The sequence below is a fragment of the Physeter macrocephalus genome, chromosome 17, assembly GCF_002837175.3.
Source record: "Physeter macrocephalus isolate SW-GA chromosome 17, ASM283717v5, whole genome shotgun sequence".
Classification (NCBI taxonomy): Eukaryota; Metazoa; Chordata; class Mammalia; order Artiodactyla; family Physeteridae; genus Physeter; species Physeter macrocephalus.
The window spans coordinates 39,281,673-39,304,808 of NC_041230.1; the positions used below are offsets into that span (position 1 = coordinate 39,281,673).

General features: G+C 32.5%; 1 protein-coding gene across 10 annotated transcripts in view; it reads left to right on the plus strand.

Moving 5' to 3' along the window:
* The window catches only part of NFAT5 (nuclear factor of activated T cells 5), a 126,829-nt gene that overhangs the window by 72,051 nt on the left and 31,642 nt on the right, over positions 1 to 23,136 (plus strand). For 7 of the 10 annotated variants that reach the window (XM_007129030.4, XM_007129031.4, XM_007129035.4 and 4 more), the window contains 3 exons: positions 1,524 to 1,649; positions 16,269 to 16,827; positions 21,787 to 21,979. In XM_007129030.4, the coding sequence (XP_007129092.2) occupies positions 1,524 to 1,649; positions 16,269 to 16,827; positions 21,787 to 21,979 (878 nt within the window). Of the gene's footprint in view, positions 1 to 1,523; positions 1,650 to 9,935; positions 10,582 to 15,754; positions 15,817 to 16,268; positions 16,828 to 21,786; positions 21,980 to 23,136 lie in introns of those variants that run through there. The other 3 variants (XM_007129033.4, XM_007129034.4, XM_028478045.2) reach the window with 3 other exon arrangements.

Genomic DNA, 23,136 nt, shown 5'->3' on the forward strand with positions numbered 1-23,136 from the left:
GCTGAGCCTGCGCGTCCGGAGCCTGTGCTCCGCAACGGGAGAGGCCACGACAGTCAGAGGCCCGCATACAGCAAAAAAAAAAAAAAAAAAAAAAAAAAAAATTTATGTTTGATGATGTGGCATTTCTGTTTTAATTAGGTTCTCCATACTATCCCCCCTATATTGTTTGAAAGATGGAAGTAATCTGCTTAAGTTTTTTAGCAACATTTTAACACGCTGAAAAATTTTAGTCAGGGCATATTATATTCAGACAGATGTAAAATTTGCTAAATGCTTTGAAGATGAAAATTTCAAGTGTTAGGTAATAGCTTTTCGAAAGAAAAATTTTTAAGTGGATTCTTTACTGTGAACGAAGATCATTTAATACTACAACTTCTAATTTTAGCTTTCCTTCATAATATTCTTTCTTATTCCTATCCACATGAAACTCAGGATACATATTTTAACTGGGAGGATCAAAGTATTTATGAATTCAGTAATCAGGTAACTAACAGTATTGTTTGCTACCAAGGATAAAATGTCTTACAGTGCTACCTTTATTTTTTTAATCACTTAGTACAAATAGTTAATAATCTTCTTTAATTGTTGGAATGTTGCTTTTCTTAGAATACAAGGCAAGTCCCTTAAACTCTGTGCCTCGATTCTTTAGAAAATAAACATATGATTCTAACTGGTCTTTTGAAGTTTCTTCCAACATTGATTCTACTACCGTTAGTGGATATCTTGATAATTATTTCTGTCCAAAAACCATATAATAATAATTATAAAATAATTTTTAAATAGTAGATGTAAATTTGATTTTATGACAATTAGAATATTATAAAATATATTAAAAAGATACAGTACTCTTTAATCTGGGATAGAAAAGTAGTCATAATCTAATATAGGCACTTGTGCTTTGTGATTTAAGAGTATGCTATACTTGTGCCTTTCTAGAGCTGGAGATACCTCCGAGTAAGAAGTAGTTCCTTGAGCCATAACATTCCTCTTTTTATCTTCTTTAGGAGGGAAAAATGCATTATGATAGCAAATTAAAATATTTGATAAAGGTGCTGAGTAAAAGAGCAGTAGACTAATGGTCTAACTGGAGAAGCCAATTTAAAGCTGATATACACTAGTACATGCCATCTCATATGTAAAGGATGATAAGTTACCCTCTATTTTTTTTTTCAGAGGAAGATATTGGAGCATCTTGGGTTATTTGACATCTCTTCTGTCTAGTTTTATACAGTTTTAAAATTTTAATAACTTTTTCTGTAGATCATTGTAAGCATGAAGGATAAAGCCAAGAAGAAAACCGGGGTTAGAATGAATGGAAAATTCATTATTCAGTTCAATAAAAGTATATAATAAAAGAAAAATATTTGCTAATAATTTTTACAACAGTAGTTATATGAAGTTTAGTGTGTGTGTATGAATAATATAGTTCTTCTTATGAGTGAAAAGACATTAATTTTGTGCTCATAATTAGGTTATTGACTTATACTCTTTTTAAAAAAAGTTTTTTCCCTTTCCCCCAACAGAATCTGTCTATGATCTTCTCCCAAAGGAGTTACAGTTACCTCCATCTAGAGAACCATCTGTAGCATCAATGAGTCAGACAAGTGGTGGTGAGGCAGGCTCGCCTCCTCCAGCTGTAGTTGCTGCTGGTATGCATTTCATTTTACTTTAAAAAAAAAAAGTATTATCTGGTCAACATGAACAGTGCTGGCAAAATTCACATCAAAGAGTGTGATTTGAGGGTTTGTTTTAGGAGGTTTTAAACTACATACTTTTAACATTAAAAACTTTCAATACAATATTCTTGATACAACTGTTATTTCTTAAAATTTCACGTTGGCACATCTGTTAGTGCCATCTCCCAGAATGGACCTTATCTTCAACTATGGGAACGAGTTTAAAGTTCTTTTGTTGACTGCACATAAAAAGCTTATTAAATACCAAGCTATGGATAGAAAATTATATTTGAGTCTCTATAAAACAATTATTTTTAAAAATTTGCTCAAAGGGGAAAATGTTTTATTTTGTATAATCTGAAAAAAGGACTCAAGCAGTCAAGTGTCTTTTCTGTTTGTAGCATGTTACTGTAACCTTTTGCCTACATTTAAAAACATAAGTGACTCTATACTTATTTTAAATTCAGTTGAAAGTAAATGGAAGATTTGAATAATATTTATATAAAGACATTTTCTTATATCAGTGAAAAAGTATGGAAAGGAATGTTTGAAATTTATCAAGTTTTTTTTAATCAGCTCTCAAATCATACACTTTATAATTATATAAAATTGGTTCAAATTTTGATTGAATTAAAAGATTGACAGACAAGCTAATTGAAAAATGTCTTGATTAGTGATAAATTAATAAAGAATGCTTTCAGTAATATTAGATTGCCCAACTGTAATTCTTTTTTTAGTTGGGTTTATAGACTACTAAGTGTGTTTGGTGTTTTAAAAAAGTTAGAAAATTATACATATACTCTGAAGTTTCATCTGTCCTACTAATTAGAGGTTTCTTGCCTATGATACCTCTCATCTTTTAAAATGGTACTTAAAATCCATCAGAACATTGTTTTCAGTAAATTCTTTTTGTTTCAAAAAGAACAGTGAAGAGGAAGGTTGTGATTTAAATGAGGATATTGGTACTATAGTAGAACTTTGGGTACTTTTCTTATTTGCATTAACCTAAGTCCAGTTAACCTTGTGTACCAATCTTTCCCCTGAGCCGTATAGTGCAATATGCAGCCTTCCTGGTTGAGGGCAGGAAAACTTTAAACATGGCCAAGAAACTTACCAGCCCTGCTCACTGTTCATGTGTTGCCAGACATTTTCTAACAGATACTGTGGATTTAATTGTGAACATTTTAGTAATTGAATTGTTAAGATGACCTGGTTTCACTTTATATGCACTGAATATTTTTTCTGGAATTTAAATATTTAATCTAGTTTTAAAACAGCATCAGATAATAAAATATATATTTTTTAATTTTAATGAAATATTTCACTTTAAATCCACAGGTAGAAATTGACTAACTGATTTCTTTTGTATCTTTTGAGATTTGTTTAAAGTCATGTTGAATCTGTATAGAACTAAAAGTCTGTTTCTTCTGTGCTTTTTAACATCTGTTGACAGTAGATCCAGTTCCTTTTAAAAGCTGAAAAAATGTTAGCTAGGTTTGGAAAAAGAACAACACTTCCTTTGAAATAATACCAAACTCAATTTTAGAAGTTTTTATATATAAATATTGAAAGTTTTTGAATTTGAGTCACTAATGGAATGTTGAAGGTCCCTCCTTCCCTCCCTCCCTCCATAATCCTCTCCAGATAAATTAGAATGAAGGCTTTGAGTTGAAAAATCATGAAAATAAGAATTAACCAAAGGAAGTGTTCTGAAGTAATGAATTCTTATTAGATCAAGAAGTTATTGACATTGTAAAGATTGTGAAGAGAGTAAGGAGGTGACCTTGATAATTTTCATATATTCACACACAGAAAGTTTCTATGATCTAAAACCAAGTCATTTGTAATTTTTTTTACACATGTTTACTGTTAACCAACATAGTCTTATTTTAGAATTCTAATGTCTTATTGGTAGAATAGAGTCTTTGTCATGTAACATTATAGGTAAGAGAGTTTAAATTGCAGAATAGTTATAGTAGGGATATCAGTTAGTATGTATAATTAGAGTTGCTTTTTTTATTTGACATATTAATGTCCTTAGTGACATAGATGTCAAAGAGAGATTTGGAGTAAATTACCAGTTACTCAGTGTTTCCTGGCCAAAAGACTAGATGTTTAGGGAAAGATACATTAATTTAGACTTTGATTTTTTTTTAATCTGTAGCATTTGCTGTTTAAATATGAAATGCATAAAAATGATGACTCTTGATGTAGTTAATTCTTCAGAGTTTTGAAGGAGCCGGATTGGCTGCTATCAGGTATGAGGGCCTGGTGGGAACAGACTTCTAGTTCTGCTATAAAGGTTTGTGTGTCACAAATTCTAAATCAATTTAAATTTTTAGAGGCTGGGCATATAGGTGTTCATGTACATTTTAAATTATTTAATTATTAAAAATGTGTTTCTCAGATTCGCCAATCTAGATTTTTTTCCCTTTATGTATTACTGAAGGAATGAGTAAACATGATGCTGCTAATCCACAATCCAGAATACTGGGTAAAAAGAATGTCTCTTAAACCTTTTTTCTGCCTCTACACTATTCACACTTTTACATACTCACATTAATAACATCTTTTATCTGGTAAGACCCAGGGTTGGGAATGGGGGAAAGAGGTTTACTTCCTCACAACTCCTCCCCTCTCCATAGGGCCAAGTGTCACAATCTGGGAGGTGTAGTTGAAAATCAACCATCTGAAATCTGTACTCTTCCCCATTTTTAAATTTTTTAAATTATTTATTTATTTATTTTTTTAAACCCCGCATTTGTTTATTTATTTATTTTTGACTGTGTTGGGTCTTCGTTTCTGTGCGAGGGCTTTCTCTAGTTGTGGCAAGCGGGGGCCACTGTTCATCGTGGCGCGCGGGCCTCTCACCATCGCGGCCTCTCTTGTTGCGGAGCACAGGCTCCAGACGCGCAAGCTCAGTAGTTGTGGCTCACGGGCCTAGTTGCTCCGCGGCATGTGGGATCTTCGCAGACCAGGGCTCGAACCCGTGTTCCCTGCATTAGCAGGCAGATTCTCAACCACTGCGCCACCAGGGAAGCCCTCTTCCCCATTTTTAAAAGACATCTGTTTTTGTCCCACTAGAAAGTTTCTTAGGAGTTTGAGGTTCAATATGTAAATGAATAAAAGTTTTAGATGTACAGACTTTCTGAAGAATATTGTAGGTTCTTAGTAATTAAGACAGAGACAGTTTTCCTAACACAAAAAAGTTATCCAGGGACTTCCCTGGTGGTCCAGACTCTGTGCTCCCAATGCAGGGGGCCCGGGGTTCGATTCCTGGTGGGAGAACTAAGATCGCACATATACTACAACTAAGGCCATGTGCTACAACTACTGAGCCTGCACACTCTAGAGTCCACTCGCTGCAACTAGAGAAGCCAGTGTGCCACAACGAAGACCCAAATAAATAAATAAATATTTAAAAATTATCACTTATTAAAAAAAAGTTATCTACATGAATTGATAACAAATTCTGGCAAAATAAGGAGTTGCTCAAGAAGAAATGAAAGTTGTGAAAGGATTCTTTTTGTTTGTTTCTTTAATCCTACAGTATAGGTTGGAAGGAACTAAAATATAAGTATTATTAAGGAGAACTAAAACAAATATTTACACTAGAATTTAGGATTTTTGAAAAGAGATATGGCAGATATTTTTCTTAAATAACAGCTTTATTGAGATATAATTCAGATACCAATCAAGTATTTTTAAAAATCTACAGTTTTATCCTTAGATTGTCTTAATTTATTTAAAATTAGGGAGTCTTTCACAGAAGTGAACAATAAACTTTAATCTTCATTTTAAGAAATCAAATTATTTTCTTGTTCTATCCTAAATTCTATTTGTTTGTCCTCATCTTGGGATGTAACATCATGTTTATTAGTTTATATCTAAATATTTTGCTAAGGTAATTATTTCAGGATTCTTTAAAATTTTTAAATTCTAATTCTTGAAATAAACAATGAATTAATCAAACCATAGGTTTTATAATTCAGCCAGAGAATCTTAGGAATAACTAGTTAGTAATTCTTTTGTTGTTTGTTTTCATAAAGTTGTTATTTTACTTTCAGGAATTATATGTTAGTCCTCTTTAGAAATAATATAATCTCAGTACATGAATACTTGGTAGCAGTTTTTAACATGTATAGGTATATACACTAATAAAGCACATACAAAAGTTTTTAAAGGCTGTAATTAAAGTTAATAATTTTACATGAAGTTATCCATATAATAAACTTTTCTTTTGGAAGAGACTTATTAAATAGTGCTTTGAATTTTATGCTTACAGCAAGTACCTAACAGGTATTTTCTATACTGAAAGAACTCAACTGTGTGCTATTTACACTATAGGAGAGGACACTAGAGAACTAAATAATGTCCTATAATCAAAGAACAGCTATGCTTTAATTTATTGGGTTGGCCAAAAAGTTCATTTGGGTTTTTCCATAAGATGTTACAGAAAAACCCGAACGAACTTTTTGGCCACCCCAATACTTCAGACACCTTAATCACCTAAATTAAAATCATAGGAATTTGTAGACCATCCATAACCACAAAACTATACAAAAACTGAGTTGAAGAAAATATAAGCTATCATTTTTGAGTTCCTACTATGTGATAGGAATTGTACTAGACAATTTACATATCATCATATCTCAATCCTTCCAGGCACAAGATACCTCTCTTCTTTCCCACTAAGGTCTAAGTTCTTTTCTCCTTGCCATTGTACTTTAGGGAATTTAGCATAATGTTCTGTCACTTCAATTAGGGAAACACAAGATCCTGGACTAGGCAGTGTGTAGGATATTGAGTTGAAAAAGCCATACCCCTTCTTCTCCTCTGCAAGTTTCAGGATCTACAAAATAGGAATATTATTTCTAGAAGAATATAAATTTTTTATAAAAGTTATTTACAGTAACAGAGTTCTTAGCCCATTGAATTTATTGTAACTTGTTTACTAGTGTTAGAAGATATTTGCAGTTATGTAATTCTTATTTTCTTGAGTTGACTAAATTTAAGGAGCCAAATTTGCCTTTGACTGCTCTCTTGGGTTAACTAGGTTAACATATTTCAGAATTTTGGCCATTTATGTAGTATATATTCCGAAGATTAAACCAAAAGCCCATTAACAGGAAAAGTAGTTCACCTGTGTAACCTGCATGTTGATGTTGTGACCTGAAGTGTGAATTGATCTTGGTTATTCCATATGGTCATTCCTACTTTTCCTAGAAAACTGGACCACTTCCAGAAGGAAGTCAGATCCTAGCTACAAACATGTTGCCAAGTAAGCAACATGTTTAAAAACTCTACTCCTCATTCTGACTTTTTAAATTACGTAGTAAATCTAAATACATACATTTATACATATAGAAGTATGTGTGTATGTACGTATGTATAGATGTATACTACTAGCATCTGCGTTATTAGAATGGAAAGCATCAGCAAACTTGGGCCATAATGGTTAATTCAGAAACAATTACCAATTTAGGAGACTATCCATATTATAAATTTTCACTGACAAAAAGTACACATGGCCTATTAATGGTTTATTCCCTAAATGTTTACCTTTTTTGGTCCTCTTACTAATTTTTAGCAACTCTTATAAATATTGTGATTTTTTTCATTTTCTGGTAGAATAAGCAGATTTTTATATTACCTGAGTCTATAGAATAGCATTTTAAAACTGCACACAGATTCTCAGCCATTCGTAGACAAATTACATACATCAAATAGACACAATTTCTTTTTTTGTTTATGTGTTTTGTAGAATTTCACATTAAGAAATTAATACACAGAAGTGGGCTTACTTTTTTTATGCTACCAATAAGATTGATAATAAGCAAAAAGTATTGCCATAACTAATTGTTTTATAATAATTAGTTGTATAAATAATAGTAATAAAGTTGTATAAAAACACTCCAGCTGGGACTGGAGTGAGGGGAATTGATTAGGGTAGGATACAACTAAAGACTTCACCTGTTTGTATGACATTATTTCTCTTTTCCCATATGTGAAATATAATAAAATTAGCATGAGCTTTGGAATCATAAAGACCTAATTTGAATCTGATTGCTGTATCATTTCTATCATATTCTTCCACAGAATCTTGTGGAAGTTCAGTAAATTTCTGGTATTACCCCTGTAAGTAGACAGTAACAACAACTTTTTCTTAAGGTTATTATGAAGGTAAATATGTAAAATACTTAATACTGTCTGATAATCAGTGATCTTTTGGTAAACATTGACCTCCCTCGCACATGGATTTCTATTTTCATTTGTTAGTAAGGTTTTAAAAAATAGATCTTATTTTTATAAAAACAAGTTTTTTAGCTTTATTTTGCTTCTTTCTTTCCATTCTCAATCTGTTTTTTACCTCATTTTGAAGTTTTGCATATCAGACAACACATGGGCCATGAGATTTCCTTTCTGACTTACTCTTTAATGTTGACACTCTCTCACTAGGAGCCCTTGTAAATAGAAGAAGCATTGCTAGAGGATGATGAATCATAGGGAGAACAGACACTTCCCAAAGGGATGATTCTACAAAGTTGACCGATTAAGTATTCTTCCTAGAATTCTCTTCCCACTTTTAAAAAAATGAAATGATAAAGTTGCGTGATCAATTATCAAAACTTCTAGTAGAGCAATTTATGACTTCTCTTTTTTCTCTAGACATTTTATCTACAATTGGATCTAATGTACACTGTAATCCAGATCCAGTTGTAAAACCATTCTGAATTATTATATCAGAAGATTTTAATGATACAAATACTATTTTCCCTTTTTTGGTCACCTCTAAAAAAGAAGAAATATGAAGACATTGGACTAGAGTTGGCAGGAATGCCTTTATTATTTAATCTAAAGTATTTTTAAATGTATTATATGATAAAGCATTGAAGTGACCTTCAAATAGCATCCCTCAGAAATGTTTTTTCTCTCCAGTTCTTAAGTTAATGTGGTAATCTCTCTTTTTGTCTAAAAGTAAACATTACCTTTCAAGTAGTATAATTGCTGTCTTTTTGTTAAAAAAAAACCTGTTCTTCCTGGAGTCTTTGACAACAATAAATGTAGTCATCAGCTAGTATAGTTATTTCCTTTTGTGTTTAAGTTATTTGAGAGTGAGGATTCTTTCTGGGTTTTTTAGTCTCTTCACCCAGTGTCAATGACTGATGCTACCCTGTAGTACTTAAATCACTGGATGATAGAAAGCATCTTTCTCTTCCAAGAGGAAAGGATTTAAAAAACAAATTGTGTAATATGTACCTAGTACCTATTTTACACTGTGATTAAATACTTAGGGTTGGGGCTTCCCTGGTGGCGCAGTGGTGGAGACTCCGCCTGCCAATGCAGGGGACGCGGGTTCGTGCCCCGGTCCAGGAGGATCCCGCATGCCGCAGAGCGGCTGGGCCCATGGGCCATGGCCGCTGGGCCTGTGCGTCCGGAGCCTGTGCTCCGCGACGGGAGGGGCCACAGCAGTGAGAGGCCTGCGTACCACAAAAACAAAACAAAACAAAAAAAACTTATGGTTCAATAGGACAAAATATATATTTGAAACATTGTTCTCAGTGTCAGGACATTTACAAATTTTGTAAGCATTTTATTTTTCAGGAAACCTTCTTTAACAAATACTCTGAATGTTTATTAATGGCACTCAGAGAAGGTAAAAATAATTATTTTAGGAGAATTTAGATTAAAAGCGGGAGAGTAATTATTGTGTAGTGTTAGAACTATGACTGGCAGTTTGATGGACTGGAGGAGAGAAGGATGGTCTCTAGTAAATCAGTAACAACCCTTTCAGCTTCAGCAATAGTGCTAATTATTTTTTTAAAATAGAGCCTCTAGGATCAAACGTTTTATGCACAGTAACATCTCATTTGAAAGTGTAAATTAGGACTTTCCTGGCGGTCCAGTTGTTAAGATGCCTCAGTTCCAATGTAGGGGCAAGGGTTTGATCCCTGGTCAGGGAACTAAGATCCTATGCTGCGCGGCATGGCCAAAAATTTTTTTTAATTTAAAAAAGTGTTGGGCTTCCCTGGTGGCGCAGTGGTTGAGAGTCCGCCTGCCGATGCAGGGGATACGGGTTCATGCCCCGGTCCGGGAAGATCCCACATGCCACGGAGCAGCTGGGCCCGTGAGCCGTGGCCACTGGGCCTGGGCGTCCGGAGCCTGTGCTCCACAACGGGAGAGGCCACAACAGTGAGAGGCCCGCGTACCGAAAAAAAGAAAAAAAAGTGTAAATTAGTAACTTTTTTGGAGGGGGTGGGATGAGGAAGTGTTTGGAAGTTGGCCTGAGAAATGAAACTACTCTTTTGCTGGTAAAATGTAGATATTTTTTACTGCTTGAGTGTATTGGTCAGAACATATCATCTTATACTCTTTAAGGGAACTTGGGTAAGGGCACAGTTTAAAAACACCTAGCGAGAACATTCTGGCTTATGGATTAGATTGCATTAGTAAACAGGAGAACAAATTGGTGAATATGAGTTAACAAAAATTTTGAATAAGAAATTTACCCACATGCATTTATTTGAATGTTAATAATTTAATTTTTTAAAGTTTGTTTTAAAACATTGCTTATTGTAGCATGTAAACTTATGTTGGGTGGGAAAAGTACAAATGGGAAATTGGAACTGTTTTAAACATGTAAATTAAATGATCGACCCTACAATTTTTGTTTTTTGGTTTTTTTGTTTTGTTTTTATTTTTGTTTTTTTGGTAAAATAATCTGGATTGCTTATTTTATATGCTGGGATGCTAGTTGTTTTTTCTATTAATACACTTAACTTGCATTCTAGCTTCGCCATTCAGAGACAGGCATCGTGTGGTGGGTTGTGTGACAGTGTCTGTCAATAGTGAAGACAAATAGTGCCAGAGACATTTAACCCATCCAATCTCACCCAGGGTATAGGTCGGTCTCGTTTTCAGACTTCTTCTTAAGTCTTTTTTCTTTCTTTCTTTCTTCCTTCCTTCCTTTCTTTTTTTGTTTCTAAATAGTGGATTGATACTGATTGAAACTAAAACTTTTTTGTAAAGTTTTAAACTTTACATTAATATTATAAGAAGAAGAAGAAGAAAAGTAGAAAACGAAGGTTGGCATGTAAGGTGTTGACAAAGCAGGTTTGCAGCCACTTTGTGTGTTCTAGATATTTCAATCCTTTGGCAATATGAATGTTGGCCTTATAATTTTTTTCTCCCAATATCTTTCTTCTTTGATCTGAAAATATGTTCTTGTATCTGGTGACTTTTATCAGACAAATGTTTAGATTTGAAGTCATTGTTACCAGTAAGAAAAATGGAAATACTTAAAAAGAATTACTGAGGCTGAACAGTAAGGGTTTTAGACCAGAAATTGTTTCCAAATGACCTGTGTTGATTTTTATTATTATTTTCTGAACAGTCAGTAGTTACTCCCTCTCCGTTCCACTATTGGTTCATTTAGCACACTTGCAAATTTTACGGCTTTTTTAAGGTAACTCAACTGATTTTGCACTGATGTAGAGAAGTTATAAAATATAAGTGCATATTTAAATGCTAGGGACCACATTTTTATCTTGGAAGCTTAGTTAAATGTCATTTCTGTCATATTTTTTTAAATCAGTGAAAGATATTTGTTTCTTTTGAGGACTTTAAAGAATTTTTCTAATTTCAAAGCTTTCTATTAAAAGTTTAGTTAGTTCCACATAAAGTATCATCTCTTTTTTGTGGTATTTAAAGCACTAAAATGATAATGATAATTTAAATAATTTTTCGTTTACAAATCTAGAACTAATAGTTCTTAATTTTAAAATACAGTTTAAGAAAGCAGTATATAAACTATACGTGGGTTTCTCTATGTGGTACCATTTAAAACTCCATTTTCATCTTTCCAATCAAATTAATAATATAGTTGACCCTTGAACAACACGGGGTCGAGGGGGGTAAGGGTACTGTCCCTTAGCACAGTCAAAAATCCATGTATTACTTACTTTGCACTCAGCCCTCCTATCCTTGGCTCTGCATCCACAGATTCAAGCAACCACAAGTTGCATAGTGCTGTAGTATGTATTTATTTTTAAAAAATTGTGAATAAGTGGACCCACACAGTTCAAACCTGTGTTGTTCAAGGGTAAACTGTACTTGCAGATTCTGTAATATCCAGGAAGATATTATCTGCTATTCTTTTTATCCCAAGTACTTTGAATATTCATAGTGAACCTTAATGATTACATCAGTTCTTGAAAGAAGCCAAATATACAGTTCAAGTTCACTATCATTACTGGCATTTGGCCTAGTAATTGGCTACTGCCAATTAATAAATCTAATAAATCTAAAATTTTTATATTTAGATATAGAACACTATAGATGTGATGCTTTTCTTATAAATTTAAAAATTATTCTTTTGAGATTATAAATTTCTGTCAGTAAGTTATAAAAATGGTCTATCAGTTTTCTCTTTGGTGTTGCTGTGCTCTCTGTGGTCACAGAAAAAGCTATGGAAAAATAAAATTCTTTTTGGGGACTTCCCTGGCGGTCCAGTGGTTAAGACTTCGCCTTCCAGTGCAGGTGAGGGTTCGATCCTTGGTCCGGGAGCTAAGATCCCACATGACTCGTGACCAAAAAAACCCAAAACATAAAACAGACGCGATATTGTAACAAATTCAATGAAGACTTAAAATATGGTCTGCATCAAAAAAAAAAAAAAAGAAAGAAAAATCTTTAAAAAATAAAAAAATAATAAAATTCTTTTAAGTTCGAGGATAAGTTTTTTCATAAAAGAAATAATAAATAAAAATTTATTCACATATTACTTAGGTGAGAAAATAATTTTAAGAGGAAGAAACTTTCAACTTTATGAAGGATTGGTAAGGGATTTAAAAAACAAATAAATTACAAGGTTATAAAATAGAATACATTATGACTACTCTTCTTGGTGAGAAAATAAAAGCAATTATTAAAACATTTTTATGCTGGAGTTTTTTATTTTAATAAACAGTAATTAAACATAGTCTCTACATTCCTAACAGATAAAGATGGACATTCAAAACCAAAAAGGGATGGGAGGGGTAGTTAGCATATTTTGTTTATAAAGGAATATATAGAGGAGGCAGGATTACTGTAGCATTTTAATTCTATGGAATGTCAGTTAAGCTATTTCTTGAAATTTAATAATATATAGATTAAAATGTTTTTGTAAATATTTTAAGAACATTTGTAATATTCCCAGGAATTCATTGTGCTTTTCTGGGAATGCTTGGAAATGACAAATTACTGTTTAGAAATCTAAAATGTTCTTGCTATTATTTTATGCATTTACTTTTTAATAGATAATATTAAGAATTTGTTATTTTTAGTGAATTTATGGATTAATACACAAGTAGGTAATTTGGCTTATGTATGTTTCAAGAAAGAAAGTTATTAGCACATTCTTTGTAAAAATAGTGAGTAGTTACCATTAAACTCTTAAGTTACTTCTGAACCTTCCCTGTATCAGTTAATGCTATTCTAGTAAGGTATAAATCTTTTTTTTGTAACCTGATATGTGTCCATTATGAACACATTGGTACATTTATTTACCATTTTAACTTTAATGTAACTCAGCATACATATCAAATATTGGCTTCTCATAAATCAATTTAATTAAAAAATTGAATTTTTTCTACATGCAAGTCATAGTATGTTAGGTGTCAGGAGGGTCTAAGATGAGAAAGATGTTGTCCATACTCTCTAGGGGCCCATAGTTCCTATCCCTTATTACTTCACCACCTCACCTGGCATTATTAATGCACTTAGGTGATGTCTTGCTAACCAGAATGTAACATGCTTATGTGAAGGGTTTTATACACCATTTTCATCATCATCAGAGGGATAATGATACTATTGTAAAGAGTTTTATAGTTTAAAAAAATTTGTCTTATATTTATTATATTCTTAAAATGAGTAGAACCTTTGTAATTTAGGATCAAACTGAGGGTAACCTTTAAAAAGTAATTTTTTAAATTAAATGATACTACTGTCTTTTGACAGAGTTTATGTTTTCAGCTTTATAGTTTTGTGCTAATGAACTTTTTTATTTAGTAAGAATATCCAGGAAACTGCAGGTAAAATATTCATAATGTGTGTTAGGTGTCAAAGGAAAATGTATAGAATATTTTAACTTATGTAGGGTATGAGATCACAGTTTGGCATACCTGTCCCAGAACAGATATTTATGTACAATTATATCAATCGGGTTTTATAACCATGATTTTTAAATAAGATTTGCAAGATAAAATCACATACTTCAAAGAGCAATGCTAGGTTATATCTTGCATATTAAATTCATAAATATATAACTTGCTTTTGAGTTCATGTTTACATTTCACCTAACTTTCCGTCTGTCATGGACAGGGATCCCTGAGATGTTCATATTCTGCATTCTCATGTGCATGGTACTTAGATTCAAAAAGAGTGGGTGGGGGAAAGCTGCTTTATAGAAATACAAGTTCACAGAATTCATGCTGCATGCTTTGTGTGTTCCACTGCAAATACTGCATGCTGCATACTTGTATTTCTCCGAAAATGATGAACATAGGCTCATACACACAAAAACGTTTAGTTTCTTTTTTGCCAATAGTTGGAACAGATGGAGGAATGTCAGACATAATACCTTCTCTATTTTTTCTAAAATGAATTCTGTAATATTTTTCAAAAAATAAGGAAAAATCTTGTTATTTAAACCCAAAGTGGCTACAAATCAGCTCCTAAACTGTCACTGACATTAGTATCTAGATTTTGTAGTTTTTATAAATCTTTTAAAATATTTATTTACTAAGAAAACATTGCATTAATGCATGATACGAAATTGATAAAAATTTTTCTTTAAATTGGAATGCAGTTTAAAGTGACTGAATTTTCCAATTTCAGCTACTGCATTTGACAAGGATACAAACTGGAAAATGGAACTGGTATCATCTAAATGCTCTAAGTGCTTTAACTCATGGTAGTTGAGAAAAATCTTTCCATGTGGCATTATGTAGATTTCATTATTGATGGCTAATATTAATAACTGTGCTCTTCAGCCTTGACAGCAATGAAAAATTGTGGGTGAATTTAGTTCTTTCAAATGATTTAAGTGTTTTGGTGCATGTTTTCAATTTAAAAATAGATTTTTGGCACTTGGCTTTTGATTATCGAAACATTGCATTCTGACATTTCACTCTTTATGCAATTGATGTGGATGTTGCAATTCCAATAACTGCACATCACAGTTTTAAGTTTATCACACCACTTTAAAACAGTAGCATACATGGCTATAGATAAAAATTAATTTTAGATTTAAACATATTTTTAGTTGTCTGTCATGTTACTTATTTTCATTTTTGTATGTGTTTATGATTGTAAACCTTTCCTTATCTTATACAAGATAAAATTGTATAGGACTGATAACTTCCAACTTTAACATTATTAGTGTGCCTCTTGATATTATGTTGTTAAGGGTTTAGTAGTAGTATTTTTCAATGAGTTGTTATGCCAGTTGCCACACATTTTGATAAGATCTACTTTTGACTTTTTTGTTAGGCATAATAGGTAAATGGTTTTATAAAAAACCTTTTTATAAGAATCCTGGTTCTCTCCAGAGATTTTTTTCTGTTTAACTCTTTTTTGTTAGACTTCAGCCTATAAAATTTACTGTTACTCATCTGAAGAAATTCCCTTAATAGTTAAAATCAAGGAGGCCTTTTAAAGAGAGAGGAAATGGACAATGGTAACCAATTGCCGATAAGAAAAATCCATCCAATAATACGTCCTTCTTCTGTTTTTCATTCTGCCATAAAGGATGGATTTATTTATTTTAGAGATCATGGTTTTGAACTGCCACTTCCAACTTCTGGAGACCTTCAGTGGTTAACTTGCTTATCTTCTACAGCCCAGCATGTTCCAAATCAAACCTTTTTCACTTTCATTCTTGTAGATTTTAAAACAATCATAGTGACGGTACCAGTTCCATTTTGCCTCCAATTCAGTTGATTATATATTTTTTCTATTTATTTCTCATTTTATAATTGATATCTGGAATAATCAGCAGCTCTTTTCTCATTTATTTTCTCATATTTTTATTCCAGGGTTTGCCTCTGAAGCAGGGAGTGTCTGCATTAAAAATGACCTGTAGTTCTCTGCTTCATAGGTTAGAAACTTATTTTAATATTTTGTGGCTAAGCACAGTCCCACTTTTCAAATTCTATAATGAATTATTTAATTGGCATTGAATGTGGACCACAAGCATATATTTCATATTGGGGTTTTTTTTTATTATTTTAAATGATTAAAATTCAGTGGAACTATCCAGCTGAGGCAATAAAAGCTTTGTTTTTGCTTTACAGCTTAAAACATTAAATTAGATTTTTAAAAATCTATCAATTATAACACAAGTAAAATAATGCTATTTGGGCATTTTTAAAAATTGCATTTTTTAGGCCTTGTATTGCTTGAAGCATTTATATTCTAAAACTTAACCAAATTCCAACTATTCATTTTGGGGAAAAACAATCAGTTCACAAATCACATTTTCAATGGGACTGCTAGCCAGTGTAGGTGAAAACATGTATAGTGTATTTACTCTTAAATTGTACACTGCAGATGCTTCTTCAGCTCCCTCCTCTTCCTCCATGGGCGGTGCTTGCAGCTCCTTTACCACCTCTTCCAGCCCTACCATTTATTCTACCTCAGTCACCGACAGCAAGGCTATGCAAGTGGAGAGCTGCTCCTCAGCCTTGGGGGTAAGTAACCGAGGGGTAAGTGAAAAGCAGTTAACCAGTAACACAGTTCAGCAGCATCCATCAACACCGAAGAGGCACACAGTCTTGTACATCTCACCACCACCTGAGGACTTGCTGGATAACAGTCGGATGTCCTGCCAGGATGAGGGGTGTGGATTGGAATCTGAGCAGAGCTGCAGTATGTGGATGGAGGATTCCCCCTCCAACTTCAGTAACATGAGCACCAGTTCCTACAATGATAACACTGAGGTACCTCGTAAATCACGAAAACGAAATCCAAAGCAGAGGCCGGGGGTCAAACGACGAGATTGTGAAGAATCTAATATGGATATATTTGATGCCGACAGTGCCAAAGCACCTCACTATGTGCTTTCTCAGCTTACCACGGACAACAAAGGCAACTCAAAAGCAGGAAATGGGTTGGTATTCACATTTTTTTAAAGTTCTCTCACCATTATGCAAAACAAAAAAATAAATCATTCCTCATTTTTCTTAATTGCTCAGCTCAAGTTTGCATCTAAAGCAAAGATACTAGTTTTATCATTGAAATAACATGAAAATTTTAACTTAAAATTATCAGGTTTCACTAGAGATGAAAATAAAATACCAGTAGATTTTACCAGTAGTTATCTTAGTATGGGTATGATTTAGTAGAAAATGAAAATAATCTGTTTAGAAATAATTTTTTAATTTCAAATGAACTTATACTTTAAGAGAATTTTAAAATATTTTTATTCATAGAAATAAGTAATGATGCAATGACTCCAGCTAAAACAAACATTTTCAGAGGGCTAGTTTGTATTCCCTTTCACGTTGTCTCCCCATATGATTCAGTCATTTTCCATTTTTGTGAAGATTTTAGACTTTATTTCCCTTTTTTCTTTTATTTGATGAAAACAAGAAAAACTAAATTGATAGTTTGGTTCTCAACTTAGATTCATGTATTTATTTTAAGCTTTTTCTTTAATATATTATGCCAATTCAGGATTTTTAAAAAAATAAATGTATCACTTTTTTTTGTGTGTGTGTGTGTGATTCTGGGTTATATATCTAAGGGGTGGTAGAACAGGATCATGGTGCCTATTTGAGTTTTCATTCATCTCTGCCAGTTCCCAACACTCACTAAATATATTTCAATAGCTGTATTACAGAATATTCACTTCTGAAGTAGAGAATACTATGACTTATTTTTAACTTGCTAATTCCTTTAATACTTTTATTGTAACATTTAATTGCTAGACTTTTGATTAGATTTTCCTACAGTATATTCAACATAGTTTGATAGAATTTAACTCACTGGATCTTGAGAGATTACTTTTTTGGGTGGCAGGGTACGTATGGTCCTTTAGTTGACCCAGGATCTCCTACAATTTCAGGTTGTCACAGAATATGATGGAGATGCTTTTGATTGTTTCACTATTTGATTACATCATTGGTATATTTTAAGTTAAAAATCTGGTTGAGAGTTATACAGAATATTCTTAATGTGTATTAAACTTGTCCTTAAATATTTTCTCAGTATATTTTTAAAGTAATATCTACCATTTAAGTAATGATCATTCTATACTACTTTCTTCTCTACTCATTTAAAACTCCTTTGGGGTGATAATAGTAAATAAAAATGCACATTTAAATATTTTTCATTTTTGGAAAGTCCAGATTAGGAAATTATCTAAAAGAAAACAACATATACCCTTTCCTAAAGTGTTGCCATTAGCAGAATCAACAATTCTAGGACATATCTGTAGAACTGTTATCTATAGAAAAATGCTCTGAAACGCAGTAGCACAGATTTAAAAGGCTCATGTGTCTATCATTAAATACAGGTATGTGTTTATTTGGGCTTCTGTGGAGAAAGTGTTTTTTTTTTTTAAGTTCCGTAAGAGAGATTTTCATTTTTATACTGAAATAAATGTTAAAGTTCAGAATGAAGAACAAATAAAATTTTGACTTATAGTTAGTCAACACACATGATTTGCAGTTGCTGTTAAAGAGATATCTTGACCTACATCTTTTCTGCTTCTGCTTTTGTATGATAGATATATCTTAGAAATGATTTGAGGTTACCCAGGGAAAGTATAATAACATTTGTCAAGACAAAATCTCTCATGAAATAATTCATGGAACAGAAACTCATCAAGCAGCAGAAGAAATGTCCAGCTTCTTAGGTAATGGAAAAATATTTGACACTAGCATATGAAAATGATAGCAGAAGTTTAAACTGAATATATAAGAACTATATTAAGGAAAGGATAAAACCATATATAAATATAGAAAAATAGTCCTTTGAAAACAATTGTTAAGGGGATCTCAAACTAAAGTTCTATATTCTTCAATATGAAAGATGTTAGAAACATGAAAGAAATTTTGCCATAAAATTTCTATTTATATATGCTAAATTATAGAATATGTACCCTCAAACATGTTGAGTACAGCAGTTTTTTGTTTTTTTTTTTAATTTTTTTATTTTTTTTTGTGGTATGCGGGCCTCCCTTTGCTGTGGCCTCTCCCGCTGCGGAGCACAGGCTCCGGACGCGCAGGCCCAGCGGCCATGGCTCACGGGCCCAGCCGCTCCGCGGCATGCGGGATCCTCCCAGACCGGGGCGCGAACCCGGTTCCCCTGCATCGGCAGACGGACGCGCAACCACTGCGCCACGAGGGAAGCCCCAGCAGTTTTTATTGATCTTCAAGATGGAAATAACATTTTTGTATAAATAAAAATGTTATATGAAAGAGTTTATTAAGAAAACAAAATCATTTTTTAAAAACTACTCAGTATTTAAACATTACTAGCCATAGTTTTCTTAAATTCTTCACCTAAATGTCCTGAGAATCAGTAGCCAATGTCTCTTTAGATATTGCTAGAAATTAAGATATGATGTCACCTGCATGTGAAACCTGTTTTAGGCATTTTATAGTGAAAATTATTTTTGTGACAGGCAACCAGAAGGATGTGCAGCACAAAGGAATTAGTGTCATTTTAAGTTCTGAATAGAATATTCCAAGACAGTGGATTTTCTTTTTAGATAGTCACTTAGAAGTAAAATCCCATACAATTAGCTGCTATTTTCTTGTTTTTTCCTTAAGCCATAATGCATTAAAAATTAGTCATTTGAATGACTGCTTTTCTGAGAATTAGTTGATGTTTTTATTGTTTTACACAGCTAGGGATCTAAATATGTATGTATTCCATTTTTACATTTAAGCCTAGAGAATAAAGTTAGTTTTAAGGGCTTTTAAAAGTATCATTTCAGAAATTGTTTGATTATATGTGCTATTCTTCTTTAAGCCATAATGTGTATACTTTATCAACTTAAAGTTTTCGTCCCAAGTGAAATATTTTGTTTTATTGAAATAGTAAAACTCAATATCATCTATTTACCTTCATAAATATTAGCTTGGCCAGCATAAATGAATACAAAAGCCACATCTTGCCAAATTAATGATATGCTAAATTTTCCTTATATTTCAGACTAAAGTGTTCCCTTTTCTGTTATAAAATTAATAGATATTAATTACAAACATTTGAAAAATGCAGAAAAATAGAAGAAAATAAATAACCTATAATCTAATAAATCAATACAACTATTAGATTTTGCTGTTTTTTCTTTTAGTCCCTTTCAGTGCATATTTAGGGAATGTTTTTACATAGTTTAAGTAAGTGAATATTTTTGCTTTGATTTTTTTTAATGAGTATAAAACAGTATCATTATAGAATTTTGTATGCAAAGTACTGCACATTGTATTCAGTGCAAATATTTGAATTTCTACCCAGAATGATGAAAAAATAGGGTTTATTGCCCTTTGTTCTGACTTTGACTTGATACTTTTGTTCATAGAGTTTATTCTTCCAGGGCCTTTTAAATTACTTACACAGGTAATCTTTGACTTAATTATGTCAAACTTCATCAACAAGTTTGCCTTCATCAACAAATACTTTTTCAGCATCTTTTGTTTCAGGAATTGTGCAAGGTTTAGGGAATATGATGATTGAGCAAAGTACTTCCCTACAGAACCCTTCCTCTCACCCATTCAGTCTTAACTGCATACCTTACTGCATCCTAGCCATGGATTCACCCCAATCCCAAATTCCATTGAGAACATAGCCTTTTCCTTCTTTATTATTGATGACTGAGTCAACAACTTGGTTAGAAATGAAGAGGTAAACATTAGAGCTAGATTTAAGGCTGCTTAGCCACCATTGCTCCTCTATGTTTGAAGTCATAGTATTTCTCCTAGGACCTGTTTGCTTTTGGACAGGATTTTGCCCACAGTCATCTCTTGGCTCCTTTATTTTCAATGTGAGTGTAAACTTAGGACTGGGAAAGTCATACAGAAAGCATTATAAGCCCTGACTCTATTTTTAAATATACATAGGTAATTTTTAAACTAATAGTATTGTTTTCTATTTATTTTTATCAAATATTTACAGTACTTTAGATTAAATGTGTTGACCTGAAGTCCTAACCACCATTTGAAATATTTTTCTTTGAACATACATTCTGCATAGCAAATGCATGACATACAAATAAACATTAGAAACCCAATTAAAAAAAATAAGTTAGATTGCCTATCTGTAAAGCCCAGATTATAAATTTTTTATATGCTAAGGGATTTAATTATTTAATTAATCACAAATTAAAATACTCTGAAAAATTTAACTTCTGGGAAAGATTGTTTAGTGTAAAGCTAATTTCCAAATAAAAATTGAATCACTGGTTTTTTGTTTTTTTAGTATAATTTTCTCAGTTTGATGTACTGAGGAAAATATCCAAAAGAATATGTACATGTTCCTTCAGTTTCTTTAAGGCCTTTTGTGTTTTTTTGTTTGTTTGTGTCTTTGTGCTACCCCCACTTCTTTTGCTTTGTAAGTCCTATTAGAAAATAATAGTAATCTTGTAGCTTTATGTAACACTCACACATATATGTAATTTTTAAACTTTATTTTGAATGAAGTGCAATGTGAAAGGTTATAGTGACATTAGCTATTGTCTTTCCTGTTATTCTTGGTTTATTGCATTCAGTCTTCCTTCCTCCTGCCACACATATGCATTCTTCGTCATCCCTGTCCAACTTTATCGCAAAATTTTATTTTCAATTTTTTTAAATTGAAGTATAGTTGATTTACAATGTTGTGCCAATCTCTGCTATACAGCAGTGACTTAGTTATATACATATATACATTCTTTTTAATTACAAAAATTTTAAAGATACTTTACTTATGGAATGTAGTGTCCCTTAGTCTGTCTTTTATTTTGTCAGTAAGATAATCAATTGTTTTTAATGTTATTGCCTATTCTCTTTCTTCCTTTATCTTAGATGACTTTTGTAGAAAACTCTTTTTGATACTTTTTCCACTTTGTGCTTTGACTTCTCAGAACATTGGAAAACCAAAAAGGAACTGGAGTAAAGAAGAGCCCTATGTTGTGTGGACAGTATCCTGTTAAAAGTGAGGGAAAGGAGCTGAAGATAGTTGTACAACCTGAGACCCAGCACAGAGCTCGATACCTAACTGAGGGTAGTCGTGGCTCAGTAAAGGACAGAACACAGCAAGGCTTTCCTACAGTAAAGGTACTTATTTTAGTTAGCAATATATGAAGAATTTTATAAAACTAATAGCTGTATATATTAGAAATTAAAGTAAAAGTCTGACTGAATTATAGGCCAAATATTACTACTCTGATGTCCTTTGAATTTTAGTTTAAATGAAAGGAGAGATGAAAATGTGTTCTAACAAGTAAAATATATGGCAATCATGAATTATCTTCCCTTTATATTTGACATTGGTAGCAACTGTTTTAGATTCTTCCCAAACCTTATATTTAAGAAGAAATTTTAAAGTGAGTCCAAAGAAATATTGTAGAAATTATCTTGGACTTGGAAAATAAGGTTTTTGAGATGGCTAAAGCAATCAGGACTACTCAACTCAGAAAAGAATTGGTTGATAGGTAACTTAAGTCTTCAGTTTAAAAAACAGGATATCAGTTGAGTCTTTACCTTTTCAGAACTTAGACTAAAAGAAAAAAGAGGGGACACTTAAATTTTAGCACCTGGGATACCTTATTAAAAAGACTATTTCTCTTTGAAGACAAACCAAAAGAAGTGGAGTAGGGGATGTTTATTTAACAAGTGTTCCTTCCCCTTGCAAAATACTAAACAGGGAGGAATTTTGGCTAGTCACATGGTAGATTCTTGTAAATACAGTTTGTGTAAATGTGTTAGTTGAACAATATTTAATTGAACTGCCTTTCGTTTTATACTTGAAAGAAATAATGGTAGAAACTTGGGATCAAGAGGCTTACTCATGACCATTATACGGTTTGTTAATAGTCACATATACAATATCATTCCTACCCCTCTACTACTCACCACACCAATCCTTCTTCAGTCCCCGAATCTTAGGACAAGTAACAGGCAAGTGAGAAATTTAAGTTATGCTTTGTATAAATATTTGTCTAACCAGACATTTTGATAGTTCGGTAAATATTTTTAACCTAATTGCTCTGGCTTTAAGTTATGCTTTGTCTAAATACTTGTCTGCAGAAGTAGTTAGATTAATTGCCTGTGATTAGGAGTGAATTGGCTGATCTTAAAAGTTTATTTATTCACTCATTCAGCAAATACCGTACCCTTCAATGTGCCAGACACTGTTCTAAGGTACTGCTAACAATTTGGGTAGACTGCTTATTTGCTGCTTATTTGACTCATTATGATGATACCCATAGATA